The sequence below is a fragment of the Halichondria panicea genome, chromosome 9 (assembly GCF_963675165.1).
Source record: "Halichondria panicea chromosome 9, odHalPani1.1, whole genome shotgun sequence".
NCBI classification, from domain to species: domain Eukaryota; kingdom Metazoa; phylum Porifera; class Demospongiae; order Suberitida; family Halichondriidae; genus Halichondria; species Halichondria panicea.
The window spans coordinates 6,838,936-6,854,154 of record NC_087385.1 but is presented as its reverse complement, the minus strand read 5'-3'; the positions used below and the strand labels follow the sequence as shown (position 1 = coordinate 6,854,154).

Here is a 15,219-nt window from a genome sequence, read left to right as displayed (position 1 = left end):
CCTTTGGCAGTAAATTGATAAAAAAAAAATGGTCCCTAGCGGGCTCGAACCGCTGACCTTGGCGTTATTAGCACCACGCTCTACCGACTAAGCTAAGGGACCTCACATCAACTTGGCCTCAGTGTTTACCATTATAATGTCATGATTTTGTAATTTTGGCCTGAATCCACAAATGTCATTTAACTTTTAATGTTACAGTGATATCACATTAATCAAAGATTGCAGAGCGCACAAATGCAAATTGAAGAGTATGCCAATCATAATTGTATGGATCATAATAAATTTCTAAAAAATCGATGATAAGTTCAGTTAGCACCAACATTGCTTTGGGTCTTCTGTTTGACTTGTGGAAGGCTCCTGCAGTCGCACCTCGATTACTAAGTACTGGTTAAGGCAAATCAAGATCATTAGATATGCATACATTGTACAGAGAGTAATGACAAGGATACAATCATCTCTGTTCTGCTTCTCTTGTGTGCTCTCCATTCCCGGTAATGCAGCGGCAACTCTCCTAAATAACTGTGTGTGTGTGTGTGGGGGGGGGTGTTGTGTGTGTGGGGTGTGTGTGTGTGTGGGAAGGGCGTGTGTAAATGATACGATGGTAATCAACGTGAAGCTCACCTGCTTGACATTGTATCCTGCTTTGGCACTGGTCTCTATGAACATGACATTGAGTTCTTGTGCTTTCCTCTCCCCCTCTTCCATGGAGACTTGTCTCTTGTCCTGCAGATCCGTCTTGTTGCCCACCAGCATGATGATGACATCGTTACCTCTCTCTGCTCGAACATCCTCTATCCACTTGTTGACTTGCTGGAATGAGTTGGCATCTGTATAGACATCACAGTGTCATAATTATGATGACTAGCTATTTATAGCTGAATTATGCATTACATAAGCTATTCACTATAACAATCACCATGACTTGACTATAATTATAACTCACTTGTAATGTCATACACAACAACGGCCACAGTTGAGTCACGTATGTAGGAGGGGATGAGACTTCTGAACCGTTCCTGACCAGCAGTGTCCCACAACTGAAGCCGAACCTGTGCACAGAACAAATAGAGGCAGTGGCAACCAACCCCTTGACCAGCCACAGCACAACAAACAACAGCTCTATAAGAACAATAACGCAACCTCTAGACAATGAATATGATTTTAGACAATGAATATGATTTCATACTCCATGAACAAAGTACATTCACCCAACACCACACTGTTCACTCCCCAATATAATATATATGGAATCTTACCCAACACCACACTGTTCACTACCCAATATAATATATATGGAATCTTACCGTTCTATCTTCAAGGTACATTGTCTTGGAGAGAAAGTCTATTCCAATGGTGGCCTAAAACAAACAAAGTGTGTATGAGTAAACTTACCGTCTTACTTTCCAAGTGTACTGTTTTTGCAAAGAAGTCAATTCCAATAGTTGGCTAAAAATGAACCGCAGAGCAAAGAGCTCAGAGATGCTATTTACTGTGCATGATACATACACCACAGGCTCTCAATGGTCTCTACTGTACACAGTGTACCTTACCTGATATGTGTTATCAAAGCTGTCATACATGAATCGTGTGATAAGAGAAGTCTTCCCAACTGCAGGGCAGGGTATTCTAATTAATGTCCATCAAATACATCATATCCAGCAACCCTCACCACTTTGCTCCCCCAAGAAGACGAGCTTGAACTTCCTCAGAGGATTGCTGAAGTCTGCTGATGCTGACATGATTACTGAACTAGAAGATATTATAACTGAAAGAACTGTGTTGGAAACACACCTAAAGGAGACCACGCCTTTTCCCAACTAGGTAGCGGTCGCTTCTTTAGTGGGTAGAAAAATTATATTGAGTTCTGTGTCGCCTATTTAGAACATGCTATTGCCTCGATTTCAGGCCGCCTTAAATTGGTGAGCGGCATTGAATCGAGGCAAGGTAGAGGTCAGTACAAAAAAATTAACTAAGAACACATACATGTACATACACATACACACATCATTCAATGCCTAAAGATTTCCGTACTAATGTCTGAGCTATCTCATTGAACTGCTGTCTGTTGTCTCTCCACATTTTCTGCAGAACAACAATAATTATTGAAACGAACATGTGCAGCCACCAACTTACTGAAGCATCCACATTAGCTCCACTCTCATCATTAGGTTCTGCACACGCACACAATGAGATTATATACAGTAGCAACAATCACGCTGAGCCTGACTCACCGGCTAACATACTGACAACAGAGAGCAGTATCTTCTCTATGGACTGCACTGGACTCCATCTCTCAGCGGCTGTTTCATAGCCGAGGGGATCATCACCAGGAGTGTGCAGGATGGATATGCACACACGGCCATCTTGGTACACTGCGAAGGTAAGAAATCTATCAATAGTGGACACTCATTTATAGTAGTAGCTTGGTGTACCATTAGGATGAAACATCTCTGATATGAATCTCATTTTTGGAGGGCTAAGTGGATAGTCTGGAGGGAATACGAGCTCTGTGATAAACACGCCACCCTCAAACGAGGTGTCCTCTGGACCACTGAAGATTGGTGAGGAGATAAGGACAGTGGTGAGAGATGTGGTGTAGGGAGCTTACGCACGATATCATGGCCTCCCACTCAAAGAAATTTTCCTCTGATTTGGGACCTGTACAATATCATTATATAAACACACTGTGCATGAGGACTATTAACACACCTGCTACAATGCCTTCTGGTGAGTTCAATGTCAGCTCTGTAGATATAGAGTACAAGGGGGTATTATGAGACCTCTAAATGTTTCTGACCCCCCTGTCTTGCAGTAATCTTGAGGGAGCTAAATAGCCTGTTCACTAACTACTACGGTCAATAGGCTTGCATGCAAGCAAAAAAAATTAGTGATAGTGCTTTGTTTGCAGCTAATGCTAGCATTTAGTGTTCAAAGTGATTCGGGTATTATGAGACAGGGGGGGGGTATTATGAGACACCATTGCAATTAATTAATTTTAATGCTAATTGGCTGTTATAACATAATGTGGAACTTTCTGATATATAATACAGTGATTACTCTGCCTATAAAAACAGTTACTCCTGTTTTAACAGATACCTGGTGAATTGTACTACAAAACATTTGGCACTCACTTAAATTTGGTCACTTAAAATGATTAAATTCTGTACTTAAACAAACTATTGTGGTATCTTTGTCAACACAAGCATACAACTACAAATTTCTGTTGGAAAAAATACTAGAGTGGTAGTGCTATTAAATGCAGACAGAATAGCTGAAGCAGTCTTGTTTTAAACAGCTGTCTCATAATTGGTTCCGTCTCATAACACCTTCTTCTACTCTAAGCAACTAGCAACCACTCAACAGACTCAGTATAGCCACACTCACGCTTGTATTCTGCCATCAGTCTCTTGAGAGCAGAACCAGCCATATCGTTAACCTGAATTTCTAAATAGAACACAGTATTGACCTATTGACCTTCCATAGCATAGCCGTAGCCTAGGTTTCTAATAAGATGATCCTTACCGTCTAAGCCACATGGCTGGCTGGCTAGCTACCATTGCTACGTACATAGACTGAGGACAAGTGCTTACCATTGACTGTGGATTCATAAAGATAGATTTGAATATGGCAGAACCTGATGTATCATTCTTGGAAGAAGATGAGAGATCGGAGGAGGCCTTCCGACGGCAGCTGAGGAAGGAGCAGAGGTCCATGATCCATGATCTACAGAGTGAGTAGCTACTGCACCACCCACCACCATTGTATTCCTCCACCTCCTAGCAAACAGAGAGGACATTACAATCCCTGAGAAACTCTTAAAGAAGCTGGAGAGTATGAACAAACATTTCTCCAATGTTGTGGCCCCCAAGGAGGCTGCTCTTGATGCCGAGGGTTTCCGCCTCCTCTCCTCCATTGGCCGTGAGCAGGTACAAGGCAACATGGAGTGTTCACAGCTTGTTAATATGATCATAAACATGCGAATTGCACATACTGCCTGTGTGTATGTTGTAATACGTTGCAGGTGGAGGCTATTCAAGGAGAGCAGTTGGAGTTTGACCTTGCCAAGTTTGCAGAGAAGCTAGTGACGCTAATGTCTGGTCGTCGTGGTGATGAGACGCTGGATTGGTGTCAGCTGGGAGAGAAGATCCTTTCGAATGGAGCCTTCAGAAAACCACCAGCTCTCAACTTCTTGTAAGTGTTACTTGTGCATGCAGCTACCTAACACCTCCTCCCCCCAGACATGGCGCCCTTGATCTGGACCCCCTGAAGCAACGGCGCCAGGCCCAACGAGTCACGAAAAAAGATACTGTACCTGTCGCGGCTACCAAACCGAAGGAGGTCAAGAACTTTTCTGATGAAGAGGAATCCACAACCAAAGATGTGGCTTATATATACGACCACGTTAAGAAAACCTGTGAGAAAAAAGGACGTCTGCACTACTTTAAGTTCCTCATTGATCCCGACTCATTTGCTCAGTCTGTGGAGAACATGTTCCACTTCTCATTTCTGATCAAAGACGGTAGAGCCGGTGTGATGATTGGCAAAGACAAGCAGCTCTACATCTACATTCGTGAGTGCATGCCATTTGTTCTAGTTTTAGCAACACTTTTGATTGCCCCAGCCGGCCTCGTATCTAGTTGATGTGCAACTACACACCTGCCAGATTAATATTATTATCTTGACGCAGCCTCTGATGTGAATGAGGCTGGACAGTCGACTAAGACAGAGAAGAAGCAATTCATTATGTCACTGCGTATCTGTGACTGGGAGGTATGTCAGTCATCATAATTATGGTGTATCATGTGATATGATTATTCTGCAGAGGGCCAAAATCAAGTTTGGGATCAGAAGTGCTGCCATTCCACAACGACAACAGTGAACCCGCTTACTCATTCTGACAATAATTATTACAAACACTCATTTCTAGGATGTTCATAAACTGAACATCATATGTCAACTCATTATCTGGCATTTTATTATCAATTTATATGTAAGTGATTTCTTTCTTCATGTGATCAAATTTTCATTATTGATAAAACTTTTCTTCGTAAATGATTATGAACATTTGACTATAAATTGAGTCATGTATACGACAATCAAAACATGTACACACACAGTTCAAAGTTCACAACAGTTTACGATGGTTTGCCTGAATAACGCCTAGCTTGCTTGCTCTCTTCAAATCGAGCTCTTTGCTTCAACCTGTGGAGTAGGCAGCATGTGATAATCATACATTATTGGACCAACGGAACTAAAGTTGGGTATTCAAAGATGCTCTATTTAACGCTACATGTAGAGTTGGCTTTGTACTAGAGTTCAGATGATCTAAGTTTAGAAGGAGCTCTTTCAGTTGGTATTATTAAAGTTGGGCCCGAAAACAATTAATGATTTAAGTATTAGTTGTACACTATAGTACTTTCAAAGAGCTACCAAATGCAACAACACTATTGCCCGTGGATAGCTCACCTCTGATTCATGCGTTGGCAGCGAGGACAGGGAGTGGTCGGAGTGAAACAACTCTTGTGGAAGCAGCACTGGCAATCTGGGAGTGCAGAGAAGAATACATGTGACACCTGACAACATTGGGAAGAGTACAGATAGTGGGGAAGAAATAGGAGGTACTACCCACCTTGACAGATATTGACCAGAGTGTTCTCAAAGGGATAGATGATGTCCTGGTCACTACACAGCTCACACACGAACCCCTTGCCCATACATAGCGGACAGTTCTTGACATGTGACACACCATCGGCTAACATGGCTCGCAGATACTTCATTTTGCTGCCACCCTTCACCTCGAGGAAGTCTTCAACAGAGTATGTGTGAAGGTCCGTGGTCCAGGGAGCATAGCCTTGGAAAGAGAGGTTCAGGCTGCACAAGAGAGAGGTCAGTTAGTCTCAGAGCAGAGCACATTGATAACTAGCACTTGGCAGAGAAGTAAACATACACAGTAAGCACTATACAACCTTTTCTGAAATGCAAACCTAGTAAGCCAACATCTGTATAGTGCACACTAAGGCTCTGTACACTGGTCTACACACTTGAGGTCTATTAATGTAGCATTCTTTTTAAATTGTTATTTCAAGGGAGATTGTCTACTGGTAATTAACTTACTGTTGGGCTTCATTACTTCTACAAGTATGGAGGTAGCGTTTCACAGATATCAGTTGAGTTCTCAGATCCTGCATACAGAAAATACCACCACTATTAAAACACATGACACAGGGGCACCCCCTCCCACACACATAAACACCCACACACCTTAGCCTGAGCCATGACTGATACTTTGCTATAAAGGAACGCGTTGCTATTGGAAACGGTAAACACAGCATCAGTATGGATCTTAGCGAGGAGATCTCGGGCAAAGTTGGAGACTGGCAGTTTCTTGAAGGACCAGCGCTCCAGGATGTGGGCAGGGACTAGACTCGTTGTATTCATGTGACAATTCTGACAGAAGTATTTGCCAGTGTAGTTGCAAAATCTAAAGTATTTAGTGTATGATGGAGTGACTTTCATACCACAGCCAGTGCAGCGATTGCCCTGTGCAGCCAAGTCCTTCTGAAGGTTCCTGAGGGTGTGTGTGTGTGTGTGTGTGAGGTGTGTGTGTGTGTGTGTGTGTGAGGTGTGTGTGTGGGGGGTGGTTGGACGTACTTGGCTGGTTGTTTGACAGAGTAGATGATTTGTTTCCTTGGAGGGGCCCATTCTCTGTTGCCACGAATATGTGCTGAAGACTGCAAAGACAACAGATAGAATAGTGCTAGCAACAAAGTGGACATTCTGAAACCACTAGCAATACGATACATGATTGTGTGTATTGTACCAACATGGACAATACTGGAGCACTCTTGTGGTATCTGTTATTGGCTCTAGCTGCCAACCCAGCATCTGCTGACTGACTTACAGTGGTCACTGATCTCTGTAGATCCTCATCTTTTTGAAGAGAAGTGAGGAACTCTGTCGGTAGTTGAACCACCTGCACACAGTACACATGTCACACACAGTACACATGTCACACACAGTACACATGTCACACACTGTACACATGTCACACACTGTACACATGTCACACACAGTACACATGTCACACACTGTACACATGTCACAGTACACACACACAGTACACATGTCACACACTGTACACACACAATATCCCTCAGCTCTCACCACTTGAGTGTCGTCCAACTCTATCCCTGTCATATGACCAGTCATGTGACGCAGTAGCTTCTGTGCAGTGGACTCTGCAGAGTTGTCCCACGAAGGTGACTGCATGAGTTCCAGGAGACTCAGCTTACGAGGTTTCCGTGGCAATGTACCCCCCACATCAACTCCTGTGTGTGTGAGTGTGTGTAGCTGTATAGACTACACGTTGTATGGGCAGTCAACACACATTGTGGTGAGCAGGGCACACAGACAACAATCTACCACATGATGTAAGAGGCTTCTAAATGCAGCAGCACGACCACAACAACACACCCACACACACGCACCTTGACTCCTTACAGAACTAAACACTGGCCCCATTGGACTGCCGACTGGAGGGGATTGATAACTGGCCTCCATACTCTCCTCCAGGTAGTGCCTCCCCCCAGTGGGGGTCAATCCTCCAGGGGACAACTTCCAGGGGTTGCTAGATATCACGGGTGAGCTAGGAGGAGAGGTACAGTCCTCATCAGACTGCTCCATGCAGTTGGCCTTATACTGAAGGTGGAGAAACATGATCACGTACATTACTAACAGTAGAGTGGCAGTACATGAGTTAATAGGTGTGTGTGGGCGTGTGTGTGTGTGTGTGGGCGTGTGTGTGTGTGTGTAGCTACCTGCTCTATGACACTAAGCAGTGCCTCTGACAGTGCAAAGTGCGAGTTCTCCTTGGAGAGCTCATCAGTGACCTGAAAGTAGTCCTTGGTGTCTGGTACAGAGGGAGGCAGTGTGCCTGACTTGAGGGGGCGTGTGGAGTGGGTATCTGAGAGACAACAAACACAGTTGAACTAGTGAACAGATGGTATATACTGTACTGTAGACATACTGAAGATACACTCAGGCAGAGTCTCAAGGCACACACACACACACACACACACACACACACACACACACACCTGCTGCATTAGCAAATGGCTGAGAGAGAGCACGTCCCTTCCTGTGTCCCATCTGTCTCTGGGGGACTGAGGAGTTGTCAGATTGACCTTTCACCTTCTGATGAGGGGTGGGATGTGATGGTGTGACGTGGTCCTGAGCTGATCTCTGCAATCGTTTCTCCATTTCTCTAAAGTCCACCGTTGATCCACTTGTTGCTAACGACATCTGTAGTGGAAACTGAGCTCCATGTTCTAAAACTGTTTCGAGTGATGAATTGTTTAATTCTGCCAGATTGAGGGGTACACTTTGTGTATGCATCATGGGGGGTCTCTCCACTGCCCCCCTGGCACTATGCATCAGGGGGGGTCTTTCCACTGCCCTCCTAGGAGCGGGACTACTGCCCCCTCCTACAGAGTCCACTGAGAACACACTGTTATTAGTGCCGCCTCTCTCTCGGCTATTAGTCTTGTCCTGTGTTGCATTGATGTACTCGGGTGTGTTCCCATAACCAGAGTCGGGTGAGGAGGGGGCCAACTCATCCCTGTCGGTTGGTGTATTGCTACTGGAGTTGCTTTTCACGCTGATCGGGGGGGAGGGTTGGACCGTGATACATTCATCAATCTCAACAAATTCAAATCCACTGCTGTTTGTGCGAGTTCTAGTAACTGGACAAGCGCCCTCAGGCACAATCTCTCCAGTCTCTGTTGTGTGTATGCCATGAGTAGAGAGTGGTAGAGTCTGTGTTCTCCTTCCCATAGTAGTTAGTCTGCTATCACCGGGTAAGCTCTGAGTAACTGGGTTATTTTCGTCAGTCATGAGAATACCCATCTTGATGTAGTGCTTGTGTGTGCTCGAGTCCTGTGTGGGGGGGCTGTCATGTTGAGAGGGAGAGCGACGACTAAAAGCTCTCATGGCACCAGAACGTTTGCGTACAATCGCATCGTCCTCTTGAACAGTTTGTAGTAGCTCTCGAGCATCAGAAGTGATGTAATCCACAGAGGAGCTTCTTGAGGCAAGTCCTAGAGTGGTATGGTTGGTCATGAGAGCCGTGGGACGAGGGTCACCGAATCTGAGGGGGGAGTGGCTAACAGGCTGGGAGCTCATCGTAGATCTGGGGGGGGGGGGGGGGGTGGTGGAAAGTACAGTGGGTACTGCAATATATGGTGTAAATGTGTTACTATAGCAATACTCCTACTAGGCCTATTGATGAAAGACACTCTGATGGAGTTACCTTGTTTAGCTTTGTCTTACTTTATAGTGGACGTACCCCTCAAGCTTCTACCTAGTGCCTGCTGCCACAGTTCAAGTTCTAATCTTGTTGATCCGCAATAGCTAATAAACTTCAACTCACGCGAGGTTTGAGATATTTACGTAATGTCTGACCTTTCTGCAGGCAAAAAAGAAGGGCGTGGCTGAACACCTGCACCATTGTTCCAAGTACATTTTGTATAGCTAGCACAACAACACAGCACACAATGGAGAGCAGTGGCAATGGCACAGAGGCACCTGCATATGGACAGTGCCATCCAACCTTCAATGATGACTTCAAGTGTGTAAGTGTGGAAAGACTATAGAGCAGATCTAGACATCTACTGCACTGCATGCATGTGCATGTCCAGCCTAGCTATAATGCTAAATTATCACACAGGACATAATTTTTTGGATTCGATGTGCAGTAGCTATCCTTTCCATGCTCGCCTGGTAAGCTCATACGTTAGCCAAGTGTCTAATCTAAACCATATCCTCTCAGTACATTTGTGGTGTTCATTATTCTCATCTTCAAGAAGTACAAGTTCCTCCATCAAGTGAGTCTGTTGTACAACCATGCAACACTGTCCATTCCCCTCCTCCTCAGAGATTAATCCTCTACCTCAGTATTGCAGCATTCTTCCAGAGTCTAGGATATGCAGTGGTAAGAAGTATACAAGCTGTACAATTGTATACTATGCAACCCCGACCTACACTGCAGAGTGACTATAGAATAGCCTTCCAAGGACGAAATGGAGGAGAGGGATTTTGCATCTTTGTAGGAATATGGACACTGTTTTTTGGTGAGAACACTTTTACCCCAGCTCTCAATATAATGTAATAAAATTTATGTCTCCTATTATTACCCTGCATGCATGTATGCAGACTGGTTCTCATTCCTCTGGGTGTGTTGTATCACGTTCAACATATTTTGGAATGCTGTGTTTGGAAAGAGAACGGAAAAGTTCGAAAAGTAAGTTGTGTGTAATAATTTTGTTTTTATGCATGACGACTTCATTTTACAAGATTCTACTTTGTGGTTTGCATCGGAGTGCCTGCAATTCTCTGCTGTTTACCATTCATTGAAAACTCTTATGGGCCCTCTGGACTATGGTGGTCAGTTACACACAACATTCAATATTTGCTAGTTTTCATTCCTCTCATGCGCTGTGCAGTTGGATAAAATCATCCTCATTTGATGAGAGGTCCGACACCGTCAAGGTGTTCATACCAGGAGTTATACTACAGTTTGTTCTGTAAGCCAACACATGCTAAAAGCAAGAGTGTATTTATGACATTGCATGTGCAGGTTCTACGGGCCGCTATGGATCATATCTGTGATCTTGCTTATTGTCCTCATCTCCATTGCCTGCCTCACCAGACACAGAGTGAGTTGTTTGGTTCTGTCGGTGACAATTTAGCGTGCTCATTGTGCTCATGCATGTCATTTCACAGAGGAACAAGTACCAGGGCGTATGCAATCACCAAGTGGATGCTCAAAAGGTCTATAATATTATGTGTTGTCGAATCAAAATATGATGGTTAGTACAGCAACTTGTACCAATGGGCTTGTATACAATGAATTATATATCTGCATGTAATGTACTACTATATAATTATACTGTGATGCAACGATGCAAATCATTTGACTAACTAGAAACTTTGGGAGGAAGATATCCGCCCCCTTGTCCTGTTCCCATGGATATACCTGGTGATCCTGTTGTTCCCATTAATGAACAGGTGAGCTCAGAATGTCATATCATGTCATGCATGGAGTACGTACATCTACTGTATCATCATTGTACACGTTGATTTCCGGCATGCAGGTTAAGATTGGCTTTCGGTTTCTTTGACCCAGACTCGCCTGCTAACTTTTGGTTTTGGTTCTCTCATGCTTTTATGCTGACTCTACATGGTAAGCTAGTAGCTCTTTATAGAAGCCACTAACACACAGTGTCCTTATTCTACTTGATATAGGTACACTGTATGCACTTGTGTTTGCCTGTGACAAGACAACAAGGTCTCGGATAACATATCACCAGATCAAGGTTAGAAGCAATGCAACTTACAGCTTGTGTAGTGTCAGTGTCCAAACTCTCCTCCAGGCTGCACTGTTGCAACGCACAATGAGGAGGAGGAAGATCAAAGAGTACCCACTGGTGAGCAGTACAGAGGTTGGTGGGTCACTGAGCTCAATAGTTGTCAGTGATGACCTCACCGAGGATGGGATAAATGGAACTAGTGGATCATACAAACTGTATCTAGGCAGTCACTAACTGTGTTTTGTTTTTATATACCCATTTACTCCATTACCGCAAAGCTAGAGCCTGTTATATTACATTGTTCTTGCATGCAATTCTCATGGGTGGGGCTGCTTGCGCATGCTCACTAAATGAGATTCATTTGTGTACACTGAATGTGGTGAATGCCACCTCCCCTAAGCATACCCCTAAAGGCCTAGTTCCATTTATACCCCAGCGCTGGTAGCAAGCTAGCCAGAGAAATACACAGCAAGATGAAGCTCCTAACACTGGATATGGGTGCAGATATACCCAACACTCGCTTGGAAGATCGACTGGATGCTCTGGGAGCAATTATCAAAGACAAACGTCCAGAATTCTTTGCTCTACAGAATGTAAATAACGAGACCATCAAGAAGGTCTGTGGAACTACCTGGGGGGCTAGATATAAGGTCATACATCCCCCATACAAGTTTGAGACCAGAAAGCAGCCGACAGTGGCCCTGTTCTCCACCTACCCACCTCAAGATTCAGCCACTGTGGCCTTCCACGAGAACGTTACTCACAAGGTCATGGAGAAAGGTTACTATGTGATGTACGACAAGCAGAAGCAAGCCCACGTCATCAATATCAGTACTACCTTCCTGGAGCAACCTCTCAAAGACTCAGAATTAAGGGAGCGACAATTGAACGAAGTGTTCCTCTCTCTTATTGACGATGAGGATGCGTTTGTGATTGGAGATTTCTGTCTAGATGGGGACATTGATGGTGACCTCACATTGCGAGGAGGCTGGAGGGACGCCTGGCTATGTATGCCCGGGAATACTTCAGAAAATGGAAACACTTACGACCCGGAAAAGAACCTACTAGTGAAAGAAGACCCTTTTGGGGCTGGCCGCCCAGATCGAATATTCTTCAAGACAAGACGATACAAGTTAGACTCTGTTGAAGTGGTGGGCACGAGCTCCTTCCAACCCAAGACAGGTTCTGCCATTCATGCCAGCAAGCACTTCGGTGTCCTGGCTCAGTTCAGTCCTTTGGACACTCTGCTACCCAGTACTAAACCAGAGATGGTAGCCTGCGCCTTCAACCGACCTCAACTGGACTTTGCATCAAGCAAATAAAGGACATTCACAGAACGTTATAGCTGATTGTAAAATGTACGTATGTGATGTAAAAGTTTTGTAGGTGTATGCCATGTTATTTTTGTATGAATGCCAATCTTATATTTTAGTATGCCCCATGCAATATAATTATCTCAAATTGTCTCTACCACTTTATTATGTGAAGCAAAAAGGAGTTGAACAGAACACAAATTAACAATATCAAACAGTGTGCATTCCAAACCTAATGCCTCTGCAACCTCTTAAAAATTCTACCCCTCCTTGACAACGAAGATTTTCAACTTATTACTCAAACAATAATATTATTCAACATAGATATTATAGATACATGACAACTGTATATGAGGGTGATGCATTTCAGAACATATTGTCCACTAGTGTAGCGTTCATTTGTTGTTTAATAGCAGTCTTGTTCTTGAACTTGGCCTCTAGCAAGGTATGCTCAACCTGTAGACATATCAATTCAACAGTTGCACTTAAGAGAGGTGTCAACAGTTGCACTTAATGTAAGCATACTATGTACCTACATGAGTACAAGCAGTTGCCCATTAGAGCTACAGTGTCGGACTCACCACACCCAGTCGGACCTCCATCTGAGTGCTCTCAGCCTTGAGTCGAGTGAGGGACTGCTTGATCTTGACCAGTGGCCCTGAATCAGTCATGCTTGTACCCTTCTCATCCATCTCTGCCTTTATAACCTCCAACTCCTCACTCACCTGTGAAATGTGTGTGTGTGTGTGTGTGCGTGTGTGTATTCATTAAAAATTGTAACCATGCAATGCAGAGAAAAGAATTTGACTGTAATGGAATACATGATTGCACTATGTATACACACCCTCTGTTTAATGTATTGTGTGATACTTACTTGAGCCAATTCCCTGGCCAGTTCATTGACACTGGTGCTGGCTGTCTTGTATTTTTCCCTTATTTCAGAGAGTCTGTCCTGACTACTCCTGAACGTTTGAACAGGACCCTCCAACTGCACACACACATCACACCAACACATACTAACACCATTCCATGCATACCTGATTGTTGATGTACTTTTCTCTGGAGCCAATCTTTTCAAGTGTTTTACTGATCTCCTGGTGCAGCTTGTCTAAGTAGACCTTTGTCTCAGAGAGGGTAGACTCTATACCTTCCTTGTGGGCATGCATCTGCTCATAATGGGCTCTCCAATCCTACAACACCAGCAGCATACTGACACACACACACACACACACACTAAACTAGGTCTCACTCTATTGTCCTGTCGCACATGGACCTTCAATGAAGGCATAACCCTCTCCACCTCCAGTCTCCATTCCTTGGCATCTACTGTAGCCTCTAGTGCCTCTCCTAGCCGCCCCTCACTGTTAGCCCCAGTCTGTAGCCCAGTCAGATCCAGATATACAGGTCCATCGTCGTCACTGTCAGCCGCCTCACCATCACCAGCAAACTCTTCCTCTAGGCGAGACAGATTCAGTTCAGAGGTCTCCTCCTGTATCACCTCCGCCTCTTGGCTCTCATCATGGTACACAGGTCTGTGTGAGGAGTGTGAGGAGTGTGGGGTGTGAGGAGTGTGGGTGTGGGGAATATGACTACCTTTTCCAAGAGAATCCGGAGGCCTCCATTGCTTTACTAGTCAGACCGTCCAGTATGTCCACAACCTGAGCAGTTAGTAATTGTATCTCTACCACATTCATCTACCACCCACCTGTTCACCTGCTCCACTCTTAAGTTTACCAGGGGCAAAGTCCACAGCCACCCCCTAGGAACACACAGTAGTAAACACTATACAACCACATACAATATTACCATTTGCTTGGCCTCTGATATGATGGTGGCCACAGTAGCATTGGGGTCATCATACTACAAGGGAATAAAGTGAAGCACGGGGATAGATGCCCTTGAAACTATACATTCAGGAAGCATTTTAGGAACATTAATATTTCCGTGTATTCCACAGAAATATGGCCGTTCTACTGACTGTATAGTTCGTCCAGTGAAGGGTTTAATACTAAGTACTGACATGTGTGTACAATGGCCCACCTCTTGTGGCTGGTCAAGGTTACTGACATGTGTGTACAATGGCCCACCTCTTGTGGCTGGTCAAGGTTACTGACATGTGTGTACAATGGCCCACCTCTTGTGGCTGGTCAAGGTTACTGCCTCGGTGGTTGATAAGCCACACAGACAGGTTAGAGAACGTATGAAACTGCTCTCCAGGATTTGTTGACTCAGCAAAATAATGCCTGCAAGACACAGCGTGTTCTACACTAGTACACAAACAGACAGTAGTTACTCTCACTTTGAGAATGGCTTCAATCTGAGTCGTTTACAGAATTCTTGCTCATAGTTGAGTAACTTCAGTTTGTTTGTCACCTCCTCCATCTTAATGAAGACCAAGTAAGCCAGTAGCGGGCTCTCTTCGGGCTCTCCACCTCTCCTCGTGTCCTCTTGTCCTGCCATTAGTGTGCTTTGTTTACCAGTATCTGTGGTAACATTACTCTAATAAACGCCCTTCTATTTATAAGTATGAACGACCTTTC

At 44.4% G+C, this 15,219-nt stretch overlaps 7 protein-coding genes and 1 non-coding gene across 11 annotated transcripts; 3 read left to right on the top strand and 5 right to left on the bottom strand.

Annotated features, from left to right (window-relative positions):
- Positions 1–29: 29 nt before the first annotated feature.
- Positions 30–102, bottom strand: Trnai-aau (transfer RNA isoleucine (anticodon AAU)). The gene has a single exon. It is a non-coding gene; the product is annotated as a tRNA-Ile (tRNA).
- Positions 103–212: 110 nt separating this feature from the next.
- Positions 213–1,837, bottom strand: LOC135341985 (ras-related protein Rab-6A-like). 2 transcript variants are annotated; one of them, XM_064538678.1, is made up of 7 exons: positions 1,670–1,837; positions 1,551–1,609; positions 1,393–1,446; positions 944–1,049; positions 622–827; positions 450–519; positions 213–377 (listed from the first exon to the last, which is right to left on the bottom strand). In XM_064538678.1, the coding sequence occupies exons 1-7, from the start codon at positions 1,737–1,739 to the stop codon at positions 310–312; spliced, it is 633 nt and encodes a 210-aa protein (XP_064394748.1). In that variant the 5' UTR covers positions 1,740–1,837; the 3' UTR covers positions 213–309. The 2 variants fall into 2 exon arrangements, with proteins under 2 accessions (XP_064394748.1, XP_064394747.1); XM_064538677.1 differs by lacking the exon at positions 1,393–1,446 and adding an exon at positions 1,305–1,358 and having other exon boundaries at positions 1,670–1,835.
- A 92-nt stretch (positions 1,838–1,929) lies between these two features.
- On the bottom strand, positions 1,930–3,456 carry LOC135341993 (ubiquitin-conjugating enzyme E2 G2-like). Of its 2 annotated transcripts, none has more exons than XM_064538687.1 (7): positions 3,385–3,456; positions 2,710–2,745; positions 2,613–2,658; positions 2,433–2,551; positions 2,232–2,372; positions 2,130–2,171; positions 1,930–2,082 (listed from the first exon to the last, which is right to left on the bottom strand). In XM_064538687.1, the coding sequence occupies exons 1-7, from the start codon at positions 3,425–3,427 to the stop codon at positions 2,048–2,050; spliced, it is 462 nt and encodes a 153-aa protein (XP_064394757.1). In that variant the 5' UTR covers positions 3,428–3,456; the 3' UTR covers positions 1,930–2,047. The 2 variants fall into 2 exon arrangements, with proteins under 2 accessions (XP_064394757.1, XP_064394756.1); XM_064538686.1 differs by having other exon boundaries at positions 2,134–2,171.
- Positions 3,457–3,501: 45 nt separating this feature from the next.
- Positions 3,502–5,052, top strand: LOC135341959 (non-structural maintenance of chromosomes element 4 homolog A-like). Its single transcript, XM_064538652.1, has 6 exons — positions 3,502–3,730; positions 3,781–3,926; positions 4,022–4,191; positions 4,239–4,570; positions 4,688–4,770; positions 4,823–5,052. The coding sequence occupies exons 1-6, from the start codon at positions 3,625–3,627 to the stop codon at positions 4,877–4,879; spliced, it is 894 nt and encodes a 297-aa protein (XP_064394722.1). The 5' UTR covers positions 3,502–3,624; the 3' UTR covers positions 4,880–5,052.
- LOC135341878 (protein associated with UVRAG as autophagy enhancer-like) lies at positions 5,021–9,452 on the bottom strand. 2 transcript variants are annotated; one of them, XM_064538559.1, is made up of 12 exons: positions 9,308–9,452; positions 8,097–9,187; positions 7,818–7,963; positions 7,488–7,698; positions 7,165–7,328; positions 6,902–6,973; positions 6,652–6,731; positions 6,262–6,568; positions 6,115–6,182; positions 5,630–5,871; positions 5,467–5,542; positions 5,021–5,202 (listed from the first exon to the last, which is right to left on the bottom strand). In XM_064538559.1, exons 2-12 carry the CDS (start codon positions 9,178–9,180, stop codon positions 5,136–5,138), a joined length of 2,517 nt encoding a protein of 838 aa, XP_064394629.1. In that variant the 5' UTR covers positions 9,181–9,187; positions 9,308–9,452; the 3' UTR covers positions 5,021–5,135. The 2 variants fall into 2 exon arrangements, with proteins under 2 accessions (XP_064394629.1, XP_064394630.1); XM_064538560.1 differs by having other exon boundaries at positions 9,328–9,424.
- A 25-nt stretch (positions 9,453–9,477) lies between these two features.
- On the top strand, positions 9,478–11,675 carry LOC135341939 (cyclic AMP receptor-like protein A). Its single transcript, XM_064538632.1, has 14 exons — positions 9,478–9,629; positions 9,725–9,777; positions 9,827–9,881; positions 9,932–9,988; positions 10,046–10,127; positions 10,210–10,297; positions 10,351–10,440; positions 10,500–10,580; positions 10,634–10,712; positions 10,780–10,827; positions 10,982–11,064; positions 11,151–11,239; positions 11,302–11,372; positions 11,430–11,675. Exons 1-14 carry the CDS (start codon positions 9,552–9,554, stop codon positions 11,598–11,600), a joined length of 1,125 nt encoding a protein of 374 aa, XP_064394702.1. The 5' UTR covers positions 9,478–9,551; the 3' UTR covers positions 11,601–11,675.
- Positions 11,676–11,740: 65 nt separating this feature from the next.
- LOC135341965 (uncharacterized) lies at positions 11,741–12,844 on the top strand. Its single transcript, XM_064538658.1, has one exon. It carries the CDS (start codon positions 11,840–11,842, stop codon positions 12,686–12,688), a length of 849 nt encoding a protein of 282 aa, XP_064394728.1. The 5' UTR covers positions 11,741–11,839; the 3' UTR covers positions 12,689–12,844.
- A 116-nt stretch (positions 12,845–12,960) lies between these two features.
- Positions 12,961–15,184, bottom strand: LOC135341931 (intraflagellar transport protein 57 homolog). Its single transcript, XM_064538619.1, has 10 exons — positions 14,979–15,184; positions 14,814–14,922; positions 14,486–14,539; positions 14,385–14,438; positions 14,273–14,337; positions 13,929–14,211; positions 13,717–13,869; positions 13,554–13,667; positions 13,261–13,404; positions 12,961–13,135 (listed from the first exon to the last, which is right to left on the bottom strand). Exons 1-10 carry the CDS (start codon positions 15,137–15,139, stop codon positions 13,046–13,048), a joined length of 1,227 nt encoding a protein of 408 aa, XP_064394689.1. The 5' UTR covers positions 15,140–15,184; the 3' UTR covers positions 12,961–13,045.
- Positions 15,185–15,219: the final 35 nt, after the last annotated feature.

Excerpts from the sequence above, each read along its gene's own strand:
- LOC135341993 (XM_064538686.1), bottom strand. The coding sequence starts at position 3,427 with ATGGCTGGTTCTGCTCTCAAGAGACTGATGGCAGAATACAAGC. Across the intron at positions 2,373-2,432 it reads AGAGATGTTTCATCCTAATG|TGTACCAAGATGGCCGTGTG; the intron begins GTACACCAAGCT and ends TTACCTTCGCAG. Across the intron at positions 2,083-2,133 it reads GAGCTAATGTGGATGCTTCA|AAAATGTGGAGAGACAACAG; the intron begins GTAAGTTGGTGG and ends GTTGTTCTGCAG.
- LOC135341939 (XM_064538632.1), top strand. The coding sequence starts at position 9,552 with ATGGAGAGCAGTGGCAATGGCACAGAGGCACCTGCATATGGACAGTGC. Across the intron at positions 10,298-10,350 it reads AGAACGGAAAAGTTCGAAAA|ATTCTACTTTGTGGTTTGCA; the intron begins GTAAGTTGTGTG and ends TCATTTTACAAG. Across the intron at positions 11,240-11,301 it reads TTTTATGCTGACTCTACATG|GTACACTGTATGCACTTGTG; the intron begins GTAAGCTAGTAG and ends TACTTGATATAG.
- LOC135341959 (XM_064538652.1), top strand. The coding sequence starts at position 3,625 with ATGGCAGAACCTGATGTATCATTCTTGGAAGAAGATGAGAGATCGGAG. Across the intron at positions 3,927-4,021 it reads CCTCCATTGGCCGTGAGCAG|GTGGAGGCTATTCAAGGAGA; the intron begins GTACAAGGCAAC and ends AATACGTTGCAG. Across the intron at positions 4,771-4,822 it reads TGCGTATCTGTGACTGGGAG|AGGGCCAAAATCAAGTTTGG; the intron begins GTATGTCAGTCA and ends ATTATTCTGCAG.
- LOC135341878 (XM_064538559.1), bottom strand. The coding sequence starts at position 9,180 with ATGAGCTCCCAGCCTGTTAGCCACTCCCCCCTCAGATTCGGTGACCCT. Across the intron at positions 7,964-8,096 it reads GCCATTTGCTAATGCAGCAG|ATACCCACTCCACACGCCCC; the intron begins GTGTGTGTGTGT and ends GTTGTCTCTCAG. Across the intron at positions 6,183-6,261 it reads CAGTCATGGCTCAGGCTAAG|GATCTGAGAACTCAACTGAT; the intron begins GTGTGTGGGTGT and ends TTCTGTATGCAG.
- LOC135341931 (XM_064538619.1), bottom strand. The coding sequence starts at position 15,139 with ATGGCAGGACAAGAGGACACGAGGAGAGGTGGAGAGCCCGAAGAGAGC. Across the intron at positions 13,668-13,716 it reads AAAAGTACATCAACAATCAG|TTGGAGGGTCCTGTTCAAAC; the intron begins GTATGCATGGAA and ends GTGTGTGTGCAG. Across the intron at positions 13,136-13,260 it reads TGGAGGTCCGACTGGGTGTG|GTTGAGCATACCTTGCTAGA; the intron begins GTGAGTCCGACA and ends ATATGTCTACAG.
- LOC135341965 (XM_064538658.1), top strand. The coding sequence starts at position 11,840 with ATGAAGCTCCTAACACTGGATATGGGTGCAGATATACCCAACACTCGC.
- LOC135341985 (XM_064538678.1), bottom strand. The coding sequence starts at position 1,739 with ATGTCAGCATCAGCAGACTTCAGCAATCCTCTGAGGAAGTTCAAGCTC. Across the intron at positions 1,447-1,550 it reads GCTTTGATAACACATATCAG|CCAACTATTGGAATTGACTT; the intron begins GTAAGGTACACT and ends GTTCATTTTTAG. Across the intron at positions 520-621 it reads CAGGATACAATGTCAAGCAG|TTATTTAGGAGAGTTGCCGC; the intron begins GTGAGCTTCACG and ends ACACACACACAG.